This window comes from Sminthopsis crassicaudata, chromosome 4 (assembly GCF_048593235.1).
Source record: "Sminthopsis crassicaudata isolate SCR6 chromosome 4, ASM4859323v1, whole genome shotgun sequence".
NCBI classification, from domain to species: Eukaryota; Metazoa; Chordata; class Mammalia; order Dasyuromorphia; family Dasyuridae; genus Sminthopsis; species Sminthopsis crassicaudata.
In genome coordinates this window covers 13,860,275-13,872,845 of record NC_133620.1, presented here as the reverse complement: position 1 = coordinate 13,872,845, position 12,571 = coordinate 13,860,275, and the positions used below count along the sequence as shown (strand labels likewise).

Below are 12,571 nucleotides of genomic sequence, written 5' to 3'. Positions count from 1 at the left end.
AGCTTCCCTGGGGTCCATTTTGAGAGGGACTTTCTGGGCTTTTCAGCTACATAGAACTGGGGACAGAGCCTGGAGCCAGCAAGTTCAGAGTTCAAATCTCACCTCAGATACTCACTAGTACTATTAACTTGGACAAGGCCCTGAGGAGAAATGATGAAGAACGCTACCTACTTCCAGGCTAAGGTGAGGAACTCAACGGGCAGAATGAGCCATACATTTCTGGATGTGGCCAGTTTACATGACAATGTTTATAAAGTTTATTTTCCTTTTTTTTTTCCCCACTGTGGATGGGAGTGGGAAGGAGAAAAACAAATACAATTAAATATATAAATTAAATAAAATTAAATTAACTATAAAAATATTTTTAAATGTTGACAAATATTTAGAAAAGAAAGCCAATATAACTTCATCAGCAATGGATCAGGCCAGATTAATTTTATTTCTTTCTTTTTTTTTTTTGACAGTTACACTAAACTGATAAGTCAAGGGAATATTGTTTGCCTAGACTTTGACAAATGCATTTTAGCAAATCTCTCATGCTATTCTTGTGGGGGAGGGGGGAAGATATAGGCTACTTGTGGGTTCACTTAGGGAGACACAGAACTGGTTAAAAGACCACCAGCTCTTCAAGAAAAAAAAAAAAAACTATTAATAAATGGTTTACAGCCAACTTGAAAGGAAGTCTTCAGTAGAAAGCCCCAAGGATCTGCCTTTGATTTTCATTTTTATCCATTTTATTGATCAAATTTGTCACTTTTATCAATTACTTGAAGGTGGATATGGAGGTCCCATCAAAGTTGCAGATGACCCAAGAATGCCAGTAGGAAGATTTTTTAAAAGCCTTGACAAGCTGAAAAATTGGGTTGAATCTCATTAAAGATTTAAACTAAAGCCTCTTCGGGGGCAGCTAGGGGGCGCAGTGGATAGAGCATCAGCGTTGAATTCAGGAGGGCCTGAGTTCAAATGTGATCTCAGACACTTAACACTTCCTGGCTGTGTGACCCTGGGCAAGTCACTTAACCCCAGCCTCAAAAAAAAAAAAAAAAAAAAAGAAAAAAGAAAAAGAAAATAAACTAAAGCCTCTTCTTTGGGCTCCTAAAACCATCTTCACATGAGTGGACAAATCTTCACTAAAACAGATCTAGGTGTTTTCACCGACTCCCAGAGCTTGAAGAGACTTCATGGGTTACCACGTAACCAAGTAACCCAAGCCCGGCCTTTTACAGACGAGGAAACCGATGAATGCTGGCAAACCGAAGCCAAAATGCTTACTACTAATGGTCTTCCCTTACAAATTACTTTGTATCTGATTTTTATATTCTTATATAAGCACATGCTGTCTCCCCTAACAGAATTAAGTTTTCTGAGAGTTTTCATTTCGATTACTTTGTATCTGATTTTCATATTCTTATATAAGCACATGCTGTCTCCCCTAACAGAATTAAGTTTTCTGAGAGTTTTCATTTCGATTTTGACTTTGTCTTCAGGGGTGTACTAGAACCAGTTCCAACTGATTCACCAAATCCAATTATTAAATATTGAGTAAATCAGCAAATACTCCAAACTTTATTGTTGGATTGTTTTGATTTTATTATCTATTTATTGATTGAATTGCCTAGACTTGAGAAAGTAATGGAGAAAATGCTACTAATGCATATCAAACCTAAGAGTGTGTTGTGAGTACATTTTTTTTTTTCTTAAAGAGCCGGTTGTTAAGTATTTATCAGCACATTACTATTTGTATTCCACTGACTAGCCCAGGACCTACCCCGGAGTCAGGGCTTAATAAATGGACTAATTTGGTTTTGTGCCCTAACATCTAACAGCCTGAAAAAATAGAGCTGTCCCATAAGGTCGAGATTAAAGAGCCTCCAATAATATATCTCAGTGACGACTTTACAGAGAACAGTTCTGATGACTACGCTGAGCACAGACACTGAAGCCAAGAAGATAACACTCATGACGCTGTTTCAGAGCCCACCCTCACACCATTAGCAGTCACTGGTCTTGTGCTTGAGAAGGGGTGCTGGACTTGGGAATCGGGAACACCTGAGTTTAAATCCAATCTCAGGCTCTTAACAGCTATGTTATTCTGGACTATTTCTTTAACTTCTCTTTGTCTCTGTTTACCTATTTGTAAAATGGGAATAATAACATCACCTAGGGTTACAAGGTCAAGTGAGAAAATATTGTAAAGTGTTTAGCAAAAGCTGGCAAATAAATGCATGTTTCCTTCCTCTCTAGTCAGAGTTCTTGGGAATACAAGCACCCAGTTGCAGAGATTGGACGAAGACTAGTGCAGAAAATTCCCCGGCAGCAGGGGCTCACACTGCCCGCTCCGGGCAAGAGGGCTTGGCGGGCTTCCTGATCAAGGCTAACTTCTTATATCCATGGAATAAGGGGCTTACCAATTGCTGGTCACTTGTGGTCCAAACTTCAGGCAGATGTTTGCTCAACAGATGGCATCCAGACAGAAATTCTTCTGAGGGCTTATATCTAAACAGGAAAGGAAAAAGCAAAGCTGGGAAGTCCACGTGTACTAACCAGCTCTCCAGGTAAACCTAAGAAAAGGACTTGACCAGTGTGACTCCCCAGAGAGCGGCGGTTAGAAGGGACCTCGCTGGCCAGCCACAGCAGCCCGGCTCGGGACGAGAATCGCTTTTTCCGACAGTCCTCCAGGCCGCTAGCTCGGCCGGCAGCTTCTCTCACTATTAGGACAGTCTGATTGTTGGGAGGCTCTTTCTGTTGGGCCTAAAGTCGACCTTCTGCAGCTTCCACCTTCTGTTCTTCCTCTCTCTAATTTCCACTTCTTGGAATACTCAATTTTCTTAAAAATTTAACTCCAGTATCTCCTTCTCCATGAGATCTTCCCTGATAACCCCCGGCTGCTCCACGCCTCCCCTACTACCCACAAAAGACCTGCCTTGTAGCTGTGTCTACACACTCCACATGTATATGTTACTGAAGGAAGGTAAGCTCTTTGAGGGCAGGGATTGGTTCCATTTTGTTGTAACTTAAGCTCTCAGGGAAGTGCCAGGTACTAGGAACTTAATAAACATTTCTTGATAAGCCAGTTGCTCAGAGTTCTGCCCAATTTATCAAAAGCCTACAGATATAGTCAATACTCCCCCTTGACACAATGTCCTGATGCTAGAACCCCATCATGGGAGAACTTTCTTGAACCTAGAAATCTGGTTTTTCCACTAAGAGGGTGGTTCCCACGCTCCCCTGGAAATGAAACCAAATACTCTATTAAATTCAAACTCATATTCCCAGAGCAGAGAGGAAGGCTGCCAGCCCATGGGCCAAAGGACTATATGAGACCTGGTGTGGAAAGAAGCTGTTCTTGGTTGGTGATTTTAATAATCTCAAGAACCCAAGCCTTATACAAACAACTTTCTCCAAGTTAGTCTTCCTTGAAGGGCACAGAAACTGACAATGGGTTTAATAAAAGGAAACTCTATTATTAAATCACTGAGTCCAGCATGCTCTTGTACCAAGCCTACACTGCCACAAGGCCACTGTGAATTTATGGTACAGCTTATTGTGTACACAGTCAGATGGAGTGCTGGCTCACTCAGCACCTCATCATAATCAGTCTTCTGAGACAACCCACAATTTTTCAGAAGCTTGCAAACCCACTTGTCAACTGGACATTGCCCATTATTCAACGACTCCAAGTTCAGAGGCCTAGGGGCCAAATTCATTCTCAAGCTAGGTGGATGTCCTAGAGCAGTGGTCCTCAAACTTTTTAAACAGGGGGCCAGTTCACTGTCCCTCAGACTGTTGGAGGGCCGGACTATAGGAAAAACAAAACTTCACCCTCTGTCTCCGCCCCTCAGCCCATTTGCCATAACCAGGCGGGCCGCATAAACGTCCTCAGCTGCGATTCTGGCCCGCGGGCCGTAGTTTGAGAACCTCTGTCCTAGACAATCGATAGAGCCTCTTTAAGCCTCAGTTTCCATATTTGAAAAATAATAGTAATCATATTTGAATTAAATTTGAATGAGGTAATAATATTTGAACTAAAGAACCTTATAGACAATTCCAATACACCTGGGATAGAAAATGCCATCCGCACCCAGAGAGAGAACTATGACAACTGAATGCAGACTATTTTGTTTGTTTGTTTTTTTCTCACAGTTTTTCCCTTCTGGTCTGATTTTTCTTTCACAAGAGATAAATATGGAAATATGTTTAAAATGACTGTACATGCATGACCTACATCAGATTGCTTGGAGGTAAAGGAAAGAGGGAGAAAAAAATTGGAACTTGAATCTTACAAAAATGAATGTTGAAAATTCTTTACATGTAATTGGAAAAATAAAATACTATTAAGGAATCAGGAAAAAAATGAACCTCATAAAATTGTTTTGTAGAATGTGGTTCGGAAACGTTCAGTTATAGTACAAATGAGAGTTATTTCAATGGATATAAAAATCAGCTGGGTGAAATACAATTTTTTTTTAAAAACCAATAGCTTTTTATTATCAAAATATATGCAAAATTAGTTTTCAACATTCACCTTTGCAAAACCTTGTGTTCCAAATTTTTCTCTTTCCTTTCCCCTTCCCCTTTCCCCTAGACAGCAAGTAATCCAATATATGTTAAACATGTACAATTCTTCCATATATATTTCTACAATTATCACTCTACACAAGAAAAATCAAATCGAAAAGAAAAAAATAAGAAAGAAAATAAAAAGCAAGCAAGTAAACAACAAAAAAGATGAAAATACTATGTTGTCCCCATAATCCCCCTCTGGATGCATCTGACTCTCTCTCCATCCCAATCTATTGGAATTGGCCCAAATCACCTCATTGTGGAAAAGAGCCATGTCCATCAGAATTGATCATCATATTGTTGTTGAAATATATGATGATCTCCTGGTCCTGCTCATTTCACTCAGCACCAGTTCCCGTGAGTCTCTCCAGACCTCTCTGAAATCCTCCTGCTGGTCATTTCTTACAGAACAATAATATTCTATACTATTCATATGCCACAACTTATTCAGCCATTCGCCCACTGATGGGCATCCGCTCAGTTTCCAGACCCTTGCCACTACAAAAAGGGCCGCCATAAGCATTTTTTGCATGTGTGAGTCCTTTTCCTTTTTTATGATCTTTGGGATACTGGAATACAGTTCTTGAACTTGGGGTCTCTGAACTTGATTGCAAAAATACTTGGGTAACTGTATTTCAATATAATAGATTTGCTTTGTAATCATTTTATGCATTTAAAAACATGGTTCTTCGAAGGAGCCTCCAGTCTTCCCTAGACTGCCCAAGGAGCCCACATCACAAAAGAAAGTTAAAAATCTGATGAACCAACCCCTTTTCAGGATGTTGTTTTTAATGCATAAAATAAAGTATACAAATGGGATTCAAAAGTTATTAAAATATAAAAATAGCTAACTTTTATACAGCACCTACTATGTGCCAGGCACCATGCTAAGCATTTTGGAAACATTATCTCACTGAATCGTCATAACTCCCTTAGAAGCAGATGCTAGCATTATCCTCACTTATATATCCTCACATTATCCTAATTATCCCCTGTTTTTAAGCTCAGGTTTAGCAAGTACATGCAGCAGAAAGTACCTCTCAGACTTGTGATGAGTCCCAGCTGCAGCGACTTCACCCCCGCTGGTACTGCTCTCCCGGCCCATGCTCCTGGTGCCCTCCCCCATGCCCGGAACCGTCTGCTGCCTCTGCTCGGCAGCTCTGCCCGGCTTGTGTTCTGGGCCAGCCCCCTTCTTGTCCGCTTCGCTGTCAGAACAGCCCTCTGAGGCGCTGTCTTCGCCACTGGTCTCCTCACTGGAGGTCGTCTCGTAGCTGAAGAAGGAGACCAAATGTCATTCACCGTGACCTGCCTTCTGAGGCTACACAGAACATCAAAATGTTCAGGAGGGCATTCAGGCAGTATTGTAGCAGACCAGAGCTTGACATCAGTCTCAGCTGATCGGTCCACAAACATTTATTAAACGCCACATGTCAGCCACTGGGTTAGGTGCTGGACATACAAAAAAGGCAAAAATATGGTCCTTGTGCCCTCGAGGAGATCCCGTTCTAATGAGGGAGGCAACGTGCCAACAACTGTGTAAAAATAGGACATATATACGGTGTAGATGGAGGGGGTAACCTCAGAGGGAAGATATAGGGAGGAGGTAGGTGGGAAGGTACGGCTCAAGAAGGGGGGGTTGGAGCTGAGTCATCTAGGAAGCCAGGGAACCGAGGAGGCAATACAAGGAGGGAGAGCATTCTAATAGCCAGTCTATGTGAGAAGCTTCTCAATTTAGAGGCCACAGGAGTGTAAAGTAATCAGGCAAGCTCTCCCCCGCTGGAATATAAGAAGCAATCCATCATCCAGTAATCCAATACATCAGGATGCATGGGACAGGCAATCCAGTTCTGGCAAAAGCCACAAACCAGATATTCATTCCAGAAATGTCAAAATCACCCATTTTTCTGCCCCTAAAGTTCTCTGAATTTTATGTCTAAATTTTCCCTGGATTCTCTGGACTCTTTAGCCAATTTGTTCATGATGCAGTATAAATCTCACTTAGGATGAGGCTCTGAAAGGTGGACCCAGGAGAAAGTGATCTCTTCCCAATAGTGAGGAGAGTTTGTGCAGATTGGAAAAGGGAAGTTTTCAACCTCTAGAACAGGGGCTTCTTAACTGAGGGGTCAAAGATCTTCCCCGACAAAAGGTCTGTGGATAGATTTCTGGAAGTCCATAAACTTGGAAAGGAAAAATACATCTTTTTTCTCACTAACTTTTGCATGACATTTAGCATTTCTTCCATTATAAATTTATTTTAAAACGCCATGATTCTGAGAAGGTATGCGCAGGCTTCCCCTACCAGCCGACGGGTTCCATGATAAAACAAAAGCTAAAGAACCCCTGGTGGGGAGGGAGAAGAATTTTAGGGTTGTCTCTCAGGAGCTATGTCCAACAGTCCCAGACACGAACATCCTGAGGAACTGTAGCATGTGCAGAGGCAGATGGCTAAGAGAGGGGCGGACTGGAGACCAAGGCCATGCACCAACCAGTGAAAGAACTGGAAGTCTTCCAATAGTTAAAAATTGTCCCATGGAAGTGAGAGCGGGCTTCAATAGTCAACCAATAATGGGTGAAAATTCTTTAACAGTGAGAGCTGTCCCGGAAGGAATTAGGCTGTTTTAGGTGGCTTTAGGTGGTCTTCAAGAAGAGTATTGATCTGATGGACAGAATCAGCTACATCCAGAAAAGGAACACTGGGAAATGAGTGTAAACTGTGAGCATTATTATTATTATTATTATTATTATTATTGTTGTTGTTGTTTTTCTTATTTTTACCTGCCGAATACAATTCTTCCTTTGCAACAACAACAAAATTCGGTTCTGCACATATATATTGTACCGAGGACATACTATAAGATATTGAATATGTATGGGAATGCCTGCCATCTAGGGGAGGGGGTGGAGGGAAGGAGGGGAAAAATTCGGAACAGAAGGGAGTACGAGGGATAATGTTGTAAAAAATTACCCATGCATATGTACTGTCAAAGAAATGTTATAATTATAAAAATTAATAAAGTGTCAAAGGGCATTGGAAATGGAATTATTGGTCAAGTAAAAGTCATGAACACATTTGGGAAAGGACATTGCTGAGCTGGAGGATATACAGAAGGAGATGACTAAGATATGGTTAGGACTTTTGAAATCATACTAGAAGATGGTCAGCTGAAGGAACTGGTGATGTTAGGCTAAAGTTGAAAAGGAAGGGGATGTACCTGGTTACCTGATACCTGAATTAGGCTTCTAGGCTCTGACAAAACAAAAGAATGGCAGCTTGGGGCAGCAAAAAGAGTCCAGAGGAACTTGGTTCACAATATTAGACCTGCAATCTCTGTGGCCATGAGCGAATTGACTTTAACTCTCTGAGACTCAGATTCTCAATTCTGATTCCTTTATATAAAGCAGGGGTTCTCAAACTTCGGCCCGTGGGCCAGATGCGGCCCGCTGAGGACGTTTATGCGGCCCGCCGGGTTATGGCAAATGGACTGAGGGGTGAAACTGAGTGAGAGCTTTTGTTTTTACTATAGTCCGGCCTCCCACAGTCTGAGGGACAGCGAACTGGCCCGCTATTTAAAAAGTTTGAAGACCACTGATATAAAATAATTCCTGTTAGGATTACTAAGTGAGAACTGAGGTTGTCTGGATAGTTACAAGGTGAGAACTCAGGTTGACTTGATAGAGGGGGCAAGCTCATTGGCTGGGGTGGTTCTTCCCAGAAGCCCTTGCATTATCCCACGCCCATTCTCTGGGAGAATAAAAGAGAGAGCACTGTGCCTGAAGAGCAGATCGGCCTGGAGAAGGATAAGAGCTGGAGGAGATTCAGAGCCAGGATTCAAGAAGGAAGACTCTGAATTGCATCGGGTTTGGCGGGGCTCTCTGCAGGAAGGGAAGTCACTTCTAAGGACAAGAGTTAACAGCAACTGCCTGGAGACAACGGTTCGTTACAGGAAGAAGAATCTGTCTGAGAGATTTGAGTAGAAGACACAGCAGATCTCTTCCCAGAGAGCGATCCAGCAGCTTCTGGAGACGACAGCTCGTTACAATTGGCGCCCAACGTGGGGCAAGGACTTTTGCTTATCCTGACAAGAGGAGCTAGACCAGACCTTCGCAATTTGGCGCCCGAACAGGGACAGACACAGTCCTGATTCCAGTGGAAAAGCTTCTGATCTAGATCTCAGTCTCTCTGACCCAGAACCGTGAGTAACGAGGAAACTTTGTTAAAGATTAAGTGAGCGTGCTAATAGATAAATAAGGAACTTAACTTGTTAAGGGCTAAACCAGGAATCTCTTATAGCTGAAATGGGGCAGATGTTAGCTAAATTCAATCCCTGGATCTCAGCCGACTCAACCCCAGCCCCAGAAGCAACCTCAGCTCCACCCCCATTCAGGAGTGGTACTATAGAGAGTATAATCAAGATAATTGAGGAGCAGAGTTTACTTGTAACCTGGGTACAGATTGCTAAACTCTTGGCTGCATTAAGACACACATCTCCTTGGTTCTTAGAGGAAGAAAAGATAGATGTAGATAAATGGAAGCTAGTGGGATATGAAATGAAAGAATTTCAAGCAAAAAATGGGCCTCGTTCAATTTCTGCAGAAGTATTTTATATCTACAACATAGTTCAATTAGCCTTAAACTATCAAGCAAGTTGTAGGAGAAGGAAAAGTTCTAAAAATGGACAGAGGAGGAAGTGTGAGGAAAAAAGGAAAGATCAAGATCTTTCCCTAGACCAAGAGGATTTAAATGAGGAATTGTGGTATGATTCTCTTGAAGAAGCTTCAACCCTGCCTAGAGAACAGATTATTGACAGGCCCGCATCAACCCCACCTTCAGAGATGGAGGAAGAAAGAGGGGAAGAGGCAGAAACACAAACAGAATTGCCTGTGAAGAAGCCTAAGCCTATGACAAGATTAGAAAAAGCATTGGTTAAAGCTAAGAGAGAAGGACAGGATATAAGTGATTTTATACATGCATATCCTGTGATTGAAAATATTGATTCTGTAGGTCATAAAATGAGAAGATATGCACCTTTAGATTTGAATAAAATTAAGGATTTGAAAAAAGGTTGTACCCTTTATGGGACTACATCAGCTTATGTCAAAATGTTACTAGATGGTTTGTCTTATGAAGTCCTAACCCCGAATGATTGGAAATCCATAGCAAGGATATGCCTGGAACCTGGAGAAAATTTATTATGGCTTTCGGAATTTCATGAATTATGTAAAATTCAAGCCTGATGCAATGCAGAGAGTCTTCTTCTTTCTCTGAGAGCTCTCTTTTATTCTCCCAGCTTGTAAAATTCAAGTCAGATGCAATTTGGAAATAGGAGTTAACACACAATTCACTTTTGAGCACTTAGCTGGTGAAGGTCAGTATGGAGAGAATTCGGAACAGATTAATTATACCATGACAATATATGAACAAATTGCTAAGGCTGCAATAAAAGCTTGGGGTGTCCTTCCTGGACAGAAAGATCGTGGAGAGGCTTTCACTAAAATACAGCAAGGTCCCAATGAACCTTTTGCAGATTTTGTGGGACGTTTGCAAACTGCTGTCAAAAGAACTATTGGAGAAAATTCAGCTACAGAAATAATGACCAGACATCTGGCTAAGGAAAATGCCAATGAGATTTGCAAAAGAATTATATGGGGATTAGACAAAGATGCTCCTTTAGAGGAGATCATAAGACGCTGTGCTACAGTGGGAACAAATGCTTTTTACACCGGGACAATGATGAATGTGGAAAGGCAGGGTCCCTCCTGGCAAGGGACTTCTAGAGAAACTCGGCGATGTTTTCAATGTGGAAAAATTGGGCATCTAAGAGCTCAGTGTAGGTATGGAGATACAGTGAGAAGACAGGGTGAAAGAAGACCTAAAACCCCATGTCCAAAATGCAACAGAGGACTCCATTGGGCATCAGAGTGTAAACTAATTCAGGGAAACGGGATGAGGGGCCCAGGTCCAGGGCCCCAGGCAAAAAAGACTTGGGGCATGATGGCAGCTGATGTTACACCTAAAGAGCCTTTAGAAGGCCAGGACTCTGATTTAATCAATCAGCAGAGAAGCAATCACATGGCAGAAAGGGATTACCTGATAAGTCAGTCAAAAGGCAATCAGATTGCAAAAATGGATTACACTTGGGGAGAATACAGGCCTTTTAAACCAACAGGGCTGTGCCCAGTGCGAACAACTCCAATGTAATTGTCAGATGATGAGAAGAGATTTAGAAAGTGGTAAATAGAAGGAAATTAGATAGGTTAACTGCCTGGGAGAGAGGGTTTGCTTGTATTTCTTCAGCAGGAGAAGGAATCAGATGAGTGCCAACGAGTCATATTCGCCTTGTCCACCAGAGAGAGACAGAAAAAGAGAAAGACCTCAAAATAAAGGAGAAGATCTAAGAAACATCTGACACTGAAAGATCATGGATAATAAGAAGACTGTTAAAGAACTTTAAAAACCAGCAGGAATCATTGGACTTCCTCACACAAGATGAGACTAATGGACAATGGACTTATGGACATTTATAAATTTTCAATTTATGATTATTTGATTATGATTATGTTATATACTTCTAGCATGTGTTATGTTACTATGTTACTATGTGCTTATGTAATTTATGTAATTATCTGTAATACTTCCCATATTGATGGATTTATGTTTCAAGGTCATGACTGTCCTATGTTCTAAATCAAAAGAAAGGGGGAGATGTTAGGATTACTAAGTGAGAACTGAGGTTGTCTGGATAGTTACAAGGTGAGAACTCAGGTTGACTTGATAGAGGGGGCAAGCTCATTGGCTGGGGTGGTTCTTCCCAGAAGCCCTTGCATTATCCCACGCCCATTCTCTGGGAGAATAAAAGAGAGAGCACTGTGCCTGAAGAGCAGATCGGCCTGGAGAAGGATAAGAGCTGGAGGAGATTCAGAGCCAGGATTCAAGAAGGAAGACTCTGAATTGCATCGGGTTTGGCGGGGCTCTCTGCAGGAAGGGAAGTCACTTCTAAGGACAAGAGTTAACAGCAACTGCCTGGAGACAACGGTTCGTTACAGGAAGAAGAATCTGTCTGAGAGATTTGAGTAGAAGACACAGCAGATCTCTTCCCAGAGAGCGATCCAGCAGCTTCTGGAGACGACAGCTCGTTACAAATTCCTTTACATAAAATTTGGGCATTTAATTAGAATATGTCTAACGTCCCTTCTAGCTCCAATCCTATTATCCTATGCTTGCCCCCACACAGTAGGACTAGAAACGATAGATAGAATTTATAAAGAGGGAGATTTGGGCTCAATGGCTTATGAGGAAGGAATGGTAATAGCAGAGGCTACTAAGGATTTGAAGCTTTTTTTTTAGGTGTTACCTGTTTAAGAGAACACCTGTTCTGTGTTTTTGCCAACAAAAAAAGGTTATTAAAATGAAGACACTCCATCATGTGACACATTCAACAGAAAGTGATCACAAGGGCACTCTCGGGAAGCAGAGCGAGTCCCTACGCAGCAGAATAATGAAGGGAACTTTGGAGTTATTTGCTGAACACCTGGAGAATTCCCAAATGGAAAATCCTGAACAGATATGGCATGGGGAATGGCAACAGAATTTAACGAAAAAAGAAAGCTCACTGATCTGGAGCCAAAAGGTCCCTTAAAAATCAACTAGTTCAACCCTTCATTTTTCCTAGCAGAGGGAGGAAACTGAGGACCAAAGAAATCAAGTGCCTTGTCCAAGATTACATACCATAAGGGGCAACTAGTTAGTGTAGTGGACCGAGCACCAGCCCTAAAGTCAGGAGGACCTGAGTTCAAATGTGACCACAGACACTTCTCACTTTCTGGCCGTGTGACCCTGGGCAAGTCACTTAATGTCAAATGCCTCAGCAAAAAAAAAATAAATGAATAAAAGATTACATACCATAAATTATGGTATTATCAAGTCTGACCTCTATACTTTACAGTTGAGGAAGCAGGTCAGAGAGATTAAGTGTCTTAGCCAAAGTCACAGGTATTTCAGAGTCAAGAT

At 41.7% G+C, this 12,571-nt stretch overlaps 1 protein-coding gene across 4 annotated transcripts in view; it reads right to left on the bottom strand.

Moving 5' to 3' along the window:
- The window catches only part of KANK4 (KN motif and ankyrin repeat domains 4), a 110,257-nt gene that overhangs the window by 16,782 nt on the left and 80,904 nt on the right, over positions 1-12,571 (bottom strand). For all 4 annotated transcript variants that reach the window (XM_074265774.1, XM_074265777.1, XM_074265776.1 and 1 more), the window contains 2 exons: positions 5,601-5,834; positions 2,409-2,496 (listed from right to left, as the gene is read on the bottom strand). In XM_074265774.1, the coding sequence (XP_074121875.1) occupies positions 2,409-2,496; positions 5,601-5,834 (322 nt within the window). The remainder of the gene's footprint in view (positions 1-2,408; positions 2,497-5,600; positions 5,835-12,571) is intronic.